At 47.1% G+C, this 12,777-nt stretch overlaps 1 protein-coding gene across 7 annotated transcripts in view; it reads right to left on the bottom strand.

Moving 5' to 3' along the window:
• Positions 1 to 12,777, bottom strand: part of LOC134949089 (PABIR family member 2-like) — a 62,330-nt gene that overhangs the window by 28,938 nt on the left and 20,615 nt on the right. For 4 of the 7 annotated variants that reach the window (XM_063937464.1, XM_063937463.1, XM_063937461.1 and 1 more), the window contains exons 3-5: positions 9,582 to 9,638; positions 9,041 to 9,084; positions 8,642 to 8,696 (exon numbers count right to left, since the gene is read on the bottom strand). In XM_063937464.1, the coding sequence (XP_063793534.1) occupies positions 8,642 to 8,696; positions 9,041 to 9,084; positions 9,582 to 9,638 (156 nt within the window). The remainder of the gene's footprint in view (positions 1 to 8,641; positions 8,697 to 9,040; positions 9,085 to 9,581; positions 9,639 to 12,777) is intronic. The other 3 variants (XM_063937467.1, XM_063937466.1, XM_063937465.1) reach the window with 1 other exon arrangement.

Genomic DNA, 12,777 nt, shown 5'->3' with positions numbered 1-12,777 from the left:
CATTCGGCAGGTTTCATGTAAGAACCTTTCAGTGGGACCTGTTGGACAAGTGGTCCGGATCGCATCTTCAGATGCATCGTCTGATAACTCTGTCTCCGAGGACAAGGGTGTCTCTGCTGTGGTGGCTGCAGAGTGCTCATCTTCAAGAGGGCCGCAGATTCGGCATACAGGACTGGGTCCTGGTGACCACGGATGCCAGCCTTCGAGGCTGGGGAGCAGTCACACAGGGGAGAAACTTCCAAGGACTATGGTCAAGTCAGGAGACTTCCCTGCACATAAATATTCTGGAACTAAGGGCCATTTACAATGCCCTAAGTCAGGCAAAACCCCTGCTTCAAAACCAGCCGGTACTGATCCAGTCAGACAACATCACGGCGGTCGCCCATGTAAATCGACAGGGCGGCACGAAAAGCAGAACGGCGATGGCAGAAGCCACAAGGATTCTCCGATGGGCGGAAAATCACGTGTTAGCACTGTCAGCAGTGTTCATTCCGGGAGTGGACAACTGGGAAGCAGACTTCCTCAGTAGGCACGACCTCCACCCGGGAGAGTGGGGACTTCATCCAGAAGTCTTTCAAATGATTGTAAACCAGTGGGAAAAACCACAGGTGGACATGATGGCGTCCCGCCTAAACAAAAAGCTAGAAAAATATTGCGACAGGTCGAGAGACCCGCAGGCGATAGCTGTGGACGCTCTGGTAACACCGTGGGTGTACCGATCGGTTTATGTGTTCCCTCCTCTTCCTCTCATACCAAAGGTACTGAGGATAATAAGGAGAAGAGGAGTAAGAACTATACTCATTGTTCCGGATTGGCCAAGAAGAGCGCGGTATCCGGAACTTCAAGAAATGATGTCAGAGGACCCATGGCCTCTACCGCTCAGACAAGACCTGCTGCAGCAGGGGCCCTGTCTGTTCCAAGACATACCGCGGCTGCGTTTGACGGCATGGCGGTTGAACACCGGATCCTGAAGGAAAAGGGCATTCCGGAGGAAGTCATTCCTACGCTGATTAAAGCTAGGAAAGAAGTAACCGCAAACCATTATCACCGCATATGGCGAAAATATGTTGCGTGGTGTGAGGCCAGGAAGGCTCCAACGGAAGAATTTCAGCTGGGCCGGTTCCTGCACTTCCTACAGTCAGGGGTAACTATGGGCCTTAAATTGGGTTCCATTAAGGTCCAGATTTCGGCTCTATCGATTTTCTTCCAGAGAGAATTGGCTTCACTACCTGAAGTTCAGACTTTTGTTAAGGGAGTGCTGCATATTCAGACCCCTTTTGTGCCTCCAGTGGCACCTTGGGATCTCAACGTGGTGTTGGATTTCCTAAAGTCACATTGGTTTGAGCCACTTAAAACCGTGGATTTGAAATATCTCACGTGGAAAGTGGTCATGTTGTTGGCCTTGGCTTCGGCCAGGCGTGTTTCAGAGTTGGCGGCTTTGTCATGTAAAAGCCCTTATCTGATTTTCCATATGGATAGGGCAGAATTGAGGACTCGTCCCCAGTTTCTCCCCAAAGTGGTATCAGCTTTTCATCTGAACCAACCTATCGTGGTGCCTGCGGCTACAAATGACGTGGAGGCTTCCAAGTTGTTGGATGTAGTCAGGGCCCTAAAAATGTATGTTTCCAGGACAGCTGGAGTCAGGAAGACTGACTCGCTCTTTATCCTGTATGCGCCCAACAAGTTGGGTGCACCTGCTTCTAAGCAGACTATTGCTCGCTGGATCTGTAGTACGATTCAGCTAGCACATTCTGCAGCTGGACTGCCGCATCCTAAATCAGTGAAAGCCCATTCCACGAGGAAAGTGGGCTCTTCTTGGGCGGCTGCCCGAGGGGTCTCGGCTCTTCAACTTTGCCGAGCTGCAACTTGGTCAGGGGCAAACACGTTTGCAAAATTCTACAAATTTGATACCCTGGCTGAGGAGGACCTGGAGTTCTCTCATTCGGTGCTGCAGAGTCATCCGCACTCTCCCGCCCGTTTGGGAGCTTTGGTATAATCCCCATGGTCCTTACGGAGTCCTCAGCATCCACTTAGGACGTTAGAGAAAATAAGAATTTACTCACCGGTAATTCTATTTCTCATAGTCCGTAGTGGATGCTGGGCGCCCATCCCAAGTGCGGATTGTCTGCAATACTTGTATATAGTTATTGTTTAACTAAAGGGTTATTGTTGAGCTGTTGAGAGGCTCAGTTGTTATCATGCTGTTAACTGGGTATTGTATCACGAGTTATACGGTGTGATTGGTGTGGCTGGTATGAGTCTTACCCGGGATTCAAAATCCTTCCTAATTGTGTCAGCTCTTCCAGGCACAGTATCCTAACTGAAGTCTGGAGGAGGGTCTTAGTGGGAGGAGCCAGTGCACACCAGTAGTCTAAAAGCTTTCTTTATAGTTGTGCCCAGTCTCCTGCGGAGCCGCTAATCCCATGGTCCTTACGGAGTCCCCAGCATCCACTACGGACTATGAGAAATAGAATTACCGGTGAGTAAATTCTTATTTTTTAATAAATTTTCAAAATCTAAAAAAACCACAACTTTTTTCACGTTGTCACTATGGGGTATTGTGCGTAGAACTTTGATGGGGGGGGGGGGGAAGGATTTTAATTACCTACCGGTAAATCCTTTTTTTGTAGTCCGTAGAGGATACTGGGGTTCCATTTAATACCATGGGGTATAGACAGGTCCACTAGGAGCCATGGGCACTTTAAGAATTTGATAGAGGAAGGAGCCAGCCCACACTATGCCCCTCCTACCAGACTCAGTCTAGGAAACTGTGCCCAAGGAGAAGGACATACTTTGAGAGGATAAAGATAGTGGTGAGATTCCGAACCAGCACACACAAACAGAGGAAAGCCATGCTAACCCAACCTTAAACAGGAACAGCAACAGCTGAACCAACATTACTTAACCAAGTAACAGTGCAGGCAGAATGAAGCATCGGGCAGGCGCCCAGTATAATCTACGGACTATGAGAAAAGGATTTACTGGTAGGTAATTTAAATCATATTTTCTCTTATGTCCTAGAGGATACTGGGGATCCATTTAGTACCATGGGGAAGTACCAAAGCTCCCAAAACGGGTGGGAGAGTGCTGAGGTTCCTGCAGAACTGACTGACCAAACTGAAGGTCCTCAGAGGCCAAAGTACCGAACATGTAGAACTTAGCAAACGTGTTCGAACCAGATCAAGTAGCCGCTCGGGAGAGCTGTAAAGCCGAGACACCCCAGGCAGCAGCCCAGGAAGAACCCACCGACCTAGTAGAGTGGGCCTGTACAGATTTTGGAACCGGCAAACCTGCCGTGGAATAAGCATGCTAGATAGTGAGCCTGATCCAGCGTGCAATTGTCTGCCTTGAAGCAGGACACCCGATTTTATTGGGATCATAGAGAACGAACAGTGAGTCTGATTTCCTGTGACGAGCTGTCCTCTTTACGTATACCTTCAAAGCCCTCACAACATCCAAAGACTTTGAAGTAGCAGAGGTGTCGGCGATAACCGGAACCACAATAGGCTGGTTGATGTGAAACGAAGACACCACTTTAGGAAGAAATTGCTGGAGAGTGCAGAGTTCAGCTCTGTCCTCATGGAAAATTAAATAGGGACTCTTGTGAGACAAAGCCCCCAGCTCTGACACACGTCTTGCTGAAGCCAAGGCCAACAGTGTGACGGTCTTCCATGTAAGATACTTTACGTCCACCTCCTGTAATGGTTGAAATCAGTCCGATTGGAGGAACTGCAGCACCAAATTGAGATCCCAAGGGGCTGTGGGAGGCACAAAAGGAGGTTGGATGCACTGAACCCCTTTCAAAAACGTCTGGACCTCAGGGAGAGAAGGCAAGTTTCTGAAAGAAAATGGACAAGGCCGAAATCTGGACTTTTATGGAGCCCAGACGTAGGCCCACATCCACACCTGCCTGCAGAAAAAGCAGGAAACGTCCCAGGTGAAATTAAATCGCAGAATAAGTTCTGCTCTCGCACCAAGAGACATTTCTTCCAAATAATACAGCTTGAGCTTCTTGTTGAGACGAGAGGCCATCATGTTGATTTGTGGATATCCCCACCGACGTGTCAAGCACCTGAACACTTCCGGGTAAAGGCCCCACTCCAACGTGTGCAGGTCGTGTCTGCTGAGGAAGTCTGCTTCCCAGTTATCTACTTCCGGAATGAAGACCGCCGACAACGCCACAGCGTTTTTTTCTGCCCAGAGGAGAATTCTTGACACCTCCGACATTGCTGCTCTGCTTTTCGTTCAGCCATCTCAGTTTATGTACGTCACTGCCGTTACATTGTCCGACTGGACTTGAATGGCCCGATCCTGAAGAAGATAAAAGGCCTGCAGAAGGGCGTTGTATATGGTCCCGAGTTCGAGAATGTTGATTGGAAGGACAACTTCCTGACTTGACCATCTTCCTTGAAACTGCACCACCTGGGTGAATGATCCCCAAACTCAGAGGCTTGCGTCCGTGGTTAACAGGATCCAGTCCTGAATGCCGAACCTCCGACCTTCGACGAAGTGAGAGGTCTGTAGCTACCACAGAAGGGAGATCCTGGCTTTTGGCGACAGATGAATCCTCTGGTGCATGTGAAGATGCGATCCGGACCATTTGTCCAACAGATCGAGCTGGAAGGGTCTTGCGTGAAACCTTCCGTATTGAAGCGCCTCTTAAGAGGCCACCATTTTCCCCAGAAGGCGAATGCATAGATGCACAGATATCTGGGTTGGCTTCAGGACATCCCGAACCATCGACTGGATTACCAATGCCTTTTCCAATGGAAGGAACACTTTCTGCGACTCTGTGTCCAGTATCCTTCCCAGGAATGGGAGCCTCCGTGTTGGCTCTAGGTGAGATTTCTGTAGTTTCATAAACCACCCGTGATCCTGGAGAAGTTTGGTTGAGAGGCCATTGCTGTCAAGCAACCTCTCCTTGGACGGCGCCTTTATCAGAAGATCGTCCAGGTACGGAATTATGTTCATTCCCTGCTTGCGGAGTATAAACATCATCTCTGCCATCACCTTGGTGAACACCCTCGGTGCCGTGGAGAGACCAAACGTCAGGGACTGGAACTGGTAGTGACAGTCCTGTAGTGCAAACCGTAGATAAGCCTGGTGAGGCAGCCAGATCGGAATGTGAAGGTACGCATCCTTGATATCCAAAGAAACAAGGAACTCCCCTTCCTCCAGACCTGAGATCACCGCTCTCAGATACTCCATCTTGAGCTTGAACACTCTTAAGACGGGTTCAAGGACTTGAGGTTCAGAATTGGTTGTACCGAACCGTCCGGTTTCGGTAATACAAACAAGTTGGAATAGTACCCCTTGTTGTGTAGATGAGGTGGAACTGGAACAATACAAAGGTAAATTAACTGCTGAAAAAGCGCCTCAGCAGAGGATGCATCACATACTATATAATGTGTACTAAAAACAGAATTCTGAGATTCTGCGCTAGCCGAACACCTATGTGTCGATATGTAACAAGAAAGCTAACAAGAAAAAACGGCTGCGCTGAATGTCAGAAGTGCAATAAAAAGAGAGCCAACATATGAATAATATAAGAATTTAATATGTAATAAAAGAGATGTTATAATATAATGATACCGATATAACAATGAACAATAAAATAACCCACAGAACTTGTCTCAAAGTGTCTGCACAACTGGAGGACTTATAATGTGTTGCAGCTATAGTAAAAGCTGAAGTCCATGTTCCACAGCTGCCGATGAACACTGCTATGAGTGCACAAACAATGAACAAAAGGTGCAATAGTAAGACTCCAATAGTAATTATCTTTATTTCGCCAGTTAAAGTTCAGTTGTTGATACCTCTCGGGTGGGCTGGTCCGTGTGCCGGGCGTTCAGCGCAGCTGTTTTTTCTTGGGAACTGGAACAATGACTTGAGTCTGCACCAGTTTTTGGATGGCCTATTGTAAAGTTATACTTGCCTCTTGTGAAGCTGGTAAGCCTGATTTGAAGAAACTGAGGTGGGAGCTCTTGGAACTCCAGTCTGTAACCCAGGGAAATAAGATCTGTTACCCAGGGATCCTGGTACGAACTTGACCAGATGTGACTGAAGAATTGTAGTCGGGCTCCCACTTGACAGACCTCCAGGCCTCACGGTCCACCGTCATGCTTAAGGCTTTGAGGAAGCAGAGCCTGAGGTCTGTTCCTGAACACCTGCAGTTGCTGGTATGCGTGGTTTACCTCTTGCGCCTCTGGAGGCTGTAGAAGCACCTCTGGATTTTTCCTTAAACATGGCTGTCCGAAAGGACTGTATATTTGAAGCTGAATAAACTTTCCTGGCTGGGGGAGCTGCGGAAGGAAAATACATAGACTTACCCGCATTAGCTTTGGAAATCCATTTGTCTAGTTCGTCTCCAAACAAGGCCTCCCCTGTGAATGGTAGGCCTTCCACGCCTTTCCTGGCGTCTGCATCAGCAGTCCACTGGCGTAGCCACAAGCCCCTGCGTGGTGACATTTTCAGAGTGGTGGTGCGTGTATTAAGCAAACCAATCTTTTATGGCTTCCAGCATAGAGTTCGCAGAGTCCTGTATATGCTGCAGGAGTTCAATAACATCCCCCCTAGACAAGGAATCTAACCCCTCAATTAGGTTACCTGACCATTTAGCAATGGCTTCTGTGACCCAAGCACATGCAATAGTGGGTCTTTGGGCCACCCCAGCAGCTGTGTACAATGATTTGAGTGTATTCTCAATTTTACGAATCAGCTGTATCTTTTAGAGAGGCTGCACCAGGGACAGGCAATACAATTTTATGTGACAGCCTAGAGACTGATGCATCCACTATCGGTGGATTTTCCAATTTTTTCCTATCCTCCAGAAGAAAAGGAAAAGATGAGAGCAACCTTTTAGGGATTTGAAATTTCTTACCAGGATCAACCCACGGTTCTTCAAATAGTGTATTCAATTCCTTTGACGCAGGAAAAGTGACTGAGGACTTTTTTTTACATTAAAATAAGATTCCTCACACTCCTCTGACACCTTATCTGGAATTTGTAGAACATCTCTGATAGCCTCTTTAAGAGCCTCTATTCCCTGTGACAGAGTAGCATCCCCCTCTCCCAAATCCACCTCACCCTCCTCCATGTCTGACCAGTCAGTCAGACTGCAGGATATGGGCCAGAGATCGTTTTTGCAGACAAACGGAAGGGGATTGAGAAGCTGGTTTGGGGACAGAGTCTCTATACATAAACTCATCCACAGTCTGTCTTAAGTATTGCATCTCTTTCTCATTGCGGGATAGCTTTGTAAAAATATTTGAGATCATTCCCTTAATGGAAGTAACCCATTTCGGTTCAGCCCCGCTATTCTGGGATGGTGCACTGCCCTGAGTACCCAGTAGTGAGCCCCCTGGTGAAGAGGAACACTCCGCTGTGCAAGAAACACACTCTTTGCCTGATGTAATGTAAAATGCGACAGCACGCGCGCACACACACACACACACACACACAGGAAAAGGTTAAGCACAATTAACCCAGAAAGAGCCCTTCAGGGAGAGACAAAGTAATTTGGAGCCAGCCTCCACCGCGCTCTTATCGCTAATGCTAAGCTTAGCTGGGTCGCAGACTAAGCTCCCTGATAGGGGACTTAGTACACTAATAATCGCTCCTCCCCTGCCATGACCCCCTGGTACCGCTGAGGTAATCTGAAGTCACACTGGAGGAGCTGCACGTCCCTGTCAGTCAGCGTCTGCGTCCACTGCAGACGGAAAATGGCGCTGGTGAGCTGCTGGATCATCTCATAGTAAAGTCCCGCCCCTTCAATTGCGCGCGGTCTTTCTGCTTTTTTTTTATACTGGCCGATTTAATCGGTTGCTTAAAATCGAGAGAAAACCGCTTTCAGGCTGTTTTTGCCAGTGTGGGTACTGTGTACAGTGTACTGTATTGTACTGTGTACTGTATTTATATAGCACACACATATTCTGCAGCGCTTTACAGAGACTATTTACCCATTCACATCAGTCCCTGCCCCACTGGAGCTTACAATCTATATTCCCTACCACATGTACACAAGCACACATTCATACTAGGGTTAATTTGTGTTGGGATCCAACTGACCTACCATTATTTTTTTGGATTGTGGGAGGAAACCGGAGAACCTGGAGGAAACCCACGGAAGTACAGGGAGAATATATAAACACTGCACAGGTAAAGCCATGGTGGGAATTGAACCCATGACCTCATTGCTGTGAGGCAGTAATGCTAACCATTACACCATCCGTACTGCCCCAATATTTGGCTATTCATCCCACATACTATACTCTAGTTATCCCAGAGGCATATACGTCAATATAACAACGTTCAGTACTACACAAGAGGAGACACAGTTGTTTGACATTTATGTGCCACTCCCATACAATTTTCTGATGCTTTGGAAAATCTCGTGTCTGACCCTTTAAAAAGGGACTGCTATTTTTAGTACAGAAGTAAGGAGTACAGAAGAGAGAAGTGGATTGGAGTGGTTAGGCCAGGAGATATTTTGAGACACGAAAAGCGTTATGTGAACATGCAGTTTTGTTACCGGCTTTGTGTTAGAAGGATTTTGGATTCAGAAAAGAACAAGCAGGCAATGTAGGGACTAGCACAGTGGAGCAGCAGTAAAACAACATTTTGCAGTAAGTCTGACACCTACCAAGGTAAAGCTTTCCTCCCAGGATAAGCTCATCTGCATTGCTGTTTGCACTTCACTAATAAAATAAAAAGGAAGCATTATTGCCATAGATGATTGTCCATCAAGGGAATTTTAACCTGCCATACAAAAAAAGAAACGCCCCCCCCCCCCCCCCAAAAAAAAAAAAAAAAAAAAAAAAAGTACTGTATATACATTGGCAGATTCAAATGCTCAACTGGAGATGTTATTTAAAACTTAATTTATTATGACTTGTAAAGCTCAGTAATGCAGTTATACTGCAAAGCTATGTATAAAGTATGGGCCCAACTATTTTAAAGAGAACATAAATTTCATTTTATATAGATCACTGTTACTCACGTGTGATTTTACTGCACACTTACACAAATAACAAAAACTCACCGCTCACGCGCCGTTTCCTGGTTCAACAAGTCCACTCCTTCCTCCTTCACAGAATAAAGAATAAGAAACATGTCAGCTACTGTTAGATGTGGTTTTATTTAAGAAATATTAAATTGGCAAATCACTTCAGGACCAATTCATTAAGAGCTGGTGTACCACTGGATAACCCGTGCTGATTGGCTGTGTACGTATCTGACCATTACGGAAGCCTGAACATTACATCTCTATGGAGCACGAGGAATAACTTGGGATGCTGCTGGTTGGGATGTGCTGTTCTGGAACAACACATTGCAGCCAAGCCAGTAACTGAATTCCACCGTTAGGGCGAGTTATCGATATACCAGTTAGTTTACACAACTCTCCAATGTATTCTTAAACAGATTTTCTAATGATGAATTTGGATTTGCTCATTGATTCCTATCAAAAACGATCAATGCACATGACTAGATACTGCACACAGCATGGATGACACACATGTAGAATTATCCATGATCCTAGCTGCTCATATGTGAAGAAAAGTTAGTGAAGCGTGACGTCTTACCCTCTTTAACTGATAAAGTCTGCTGCTCGGGATTCGAATAGGAGAGGAAGATGGCACCTGCATAGAAATTGTAAAATACACATTTTTCCAGTAAGATTAGCCCTGCAAAAATTACCTCTTCTGCCAAATCTGAATCAATAAGTCTTAAATCCTACCCTGCTTGATGTACTTAGGGCCTAATTCAGACCTGATCGTAGATGTGCTAAATTTAGCACATCTACTATCAGTTTCACAGACATGCGGGGGGAAGCCCAGCACAGGGCTAGTCCGCTCCGCATGTCTGGCTCTGCCGTCCTTCCCCTGCACAGGTACAAAAGCATTGCACCGTGGCGATGCTTTTGTACCTGAGGAGTAGCTCCCTGCCAGGCAGAGGTGATCGCTGGGCAGAGATGCCGATCGCATCTCTGGCATAAACTGGCGCACTGCGGCCCCAGCCAGACCTGATCACCCGCTGTGCGAAAATGCACTGCAGCGATCAGGTCTGAATTAGGCCCTTTGATTGAAAATGACACCAATTAAGTCCTTTGTTAAATCTAGTATTGCCCCCTACAACAGTTAAGGCATACATTTAGACATTTGAATGCTCAAGTGGCCTGGACACATGTGGCTATCCTGCAGTCTCAGGTCAATGATATTTATCTTTGTAGGATGAAACCGCTAGCACACTGAACTCGCTCCTCCTGTAATTATGCTTATTGGTCAATATTATTAGTCTATCATGTATCAACTTTCTTTTCCGGTGAAGATGCTTATAACACTCTACAATCATACAAGAAGGAGAAATGGCAAATATTGGGATTTTTGTTTACTTACCGTAAAATCTCTTTCTCTGAGTCCATCTGGGGGACGCTGCGCCGTTACTTGTGGGGGTTAGAGGTGTGTGGTAGTGGAGTTTGGCACAGAACTATCAAAAGCTGACTCCTCCCCCCTCTAACCACTCCCATCTCCTTCCTGCTCAGCCCTGTTCAGTTAACGTTTAGCCAAGCCAAAGGAGATAGACCAGAATAAAAAATTAACCAATTAAACCAGACAAACTATGGGAGGGATCGCAGCGTCCCCCAGATGGACTCAGAGAAAGAGATTTTACGGTAAGTAAACAAAAATCCCAATTTCTCTGTCCTCCATCTGGGGGACGCTGCGCCGTTACTTGTGGGACTTCCCAAAGCAAGCTAATGAGAGGAGGGAGACGTTGACGGCATAGCCGTCTGTAAAATACGACGCCCAACAGAGGCAGTCTCCAAACCAACCGTATGAAACCGGTAAAACTTTGTGAACGTATGGACTGACGACCAGGTCGCCGCCCTGCATAGTTGCTCAACAGATGCACCACCGCGAACAGCCCAAGACGCTCCAACTGCTCTAGTCGAATGAGCCCTAATTGAGTCAGGAACCGAAACGTTTGAGGACACGTAAGCCTGCCTGATGGCCGAAGTTACCCAACGGGCCACAGTGTTCTTAGAGGCAGGCCAACCTCGTTTGGGAGCATCAACCAATACCAACAAGGAATCCGTACGACGGAAAGACTCCGTGCGAGACAAATAAATACGTAAGGCCCGAACAACATCCAAGAGAGCCAAATGGGAATCTTCCCCCTGAGAAGATGACGGATTAAAAGCTGGAAGAACGATGTCCTGATTTAAATGGAATGCTGAAACAACCTTTGGAAGAAATGAAGGCTTCGTCCGCAGAACCACCCGATTGTCATGAAACACTAACAAGGGCGGCCTGCAGGAAAGAGCCGCCAACTCAGACACTCGTCTAGCTGAGGCAATAGCCAAAAGAAAAACAACTTTTTGTGTTAGATAACGTAGTTCCACAGATTCTAGAGGTTCAAATGGAGAATTTTGAAGGGCTTTAAGTACCAAGTTTAAATCCCAGGGAGGAATCGGAGGAACAAAAGGTGGTTGAATTCGAAGTACACCCTGTAGGAATGTTTGAACCTCTGGGATGATTGCTAACTTCTTTTGAAAAAGAACCGACAAGGCCGAAACCTGACCCTTCAGGGAAGAAAGTTTTAAACCCTTGTCAAGACCCTCCTGGAGAAAGGAGAGCAGGCGAGGAAGTCTAAACAAATGCGGAGTCAAGTTCCTTTTCTCGCACCAAGCAATGTAAATACGCCATACTCTATGGTAAATGCCAGAAGTCACCGGTTTTCTAGCCCGAATCATTGTCTGAACAACCGCACGAGAAAGACCCTTTGCCTTCAAAATGTTGGATTCAAGAACCAAGCCGTCAAAGCCAGCCGATTTAAATCTGGGTGGCGACAAGGTCCTTGAAGAAGAAGATCTGGTCGCAGAGGGAGGCGAAAGGGATCTCCGACGACCATGCTGTTTAGAAGAGTGTACCACTGTCGGCGCGGCCAATCCGGAGCCACCAGAATTACTGCAAGGCCTTCTCGCCGAATGCGTTGGAGTAGACGTGGAAGCAAGGGAATTGGCGGGAACACGTAAGCCAGCTGAAATTGCCACGGAGCTGTTAGTGCATCGATCAGAAATGCTTGAGGATCCTGAGTTCTTGATCCGTAAAGAGGAAGTTTTTTGTTGAGGCGTGACGCCATCAGGTCTATGTCTGGCATTCCCCAGCGATCCACTAGAGAAAGAAATACTTCCTGGTGAAGTTCCCATTCTCCCGGATGAATCGTGTGACGACTCAAAAAATCTGCCTCCCAGTTTTCGACTCCCGGAATGTGAATTGCTGAAATCACGGGAATCCAACGTTCCGCCCACGTGAGAATCTGAGCAACCTCTCTCATTGCGGACCAGCTGCGAGTTCCTCCCTGTTTGTTGATGTAAGCCACTGCCGTGGCATTGTCGGATTGCACCCGAACTGGATGGCCTTGCACCATGGTCTGAATCCGAATGAGAGCATATCAGATCGCTCTCAATTCCAGAATGTTGATCTGTAGTTTTGACTCTTGAGTGCTCCAGCGCCCCTGTAAATGATGAGTCTGGAACACTGCTCCCCAACCGCTGAGGCTTGCGTCCGTGGTTACCATCATCCAAGACCAGACCGTGAACGGCGCACCCTTCCTCAGATTGTGACTGTGAAGCCACCAGTAGAGCGACTGACGAGTCCTTATCGACAAGCGTATCAACTGCAGTTCGAGACGTGAATCCGTCCGAGTCCAACAGTGGAGAATCTGAGCTTGAAGAGGTCGGGCATGAAATCTGGCGTATGGAACTGCCTTGAATGAGGA

Source organism: Pseudophryne corroboree, chromosome 8 (assembly GCF_028390025.1).
Source record: "Pseudophryne corroboree isolate aPseCor3 chromosome 8, aPseCor3.hap2, whole genome shotgun sequence".
Classification (NCBI taxonomy): Eukaryota; Metazoa; Chordata; class Amphibia; order Anura; family Myobatrachidae; genus Pseudophryne; species Pseudophryne corroboree.
The sequence above is the reverse complement of the archived record's forward strand: the minus strand, read 5'-3'. Positions and strand labels throughout refer to the sequence as shown.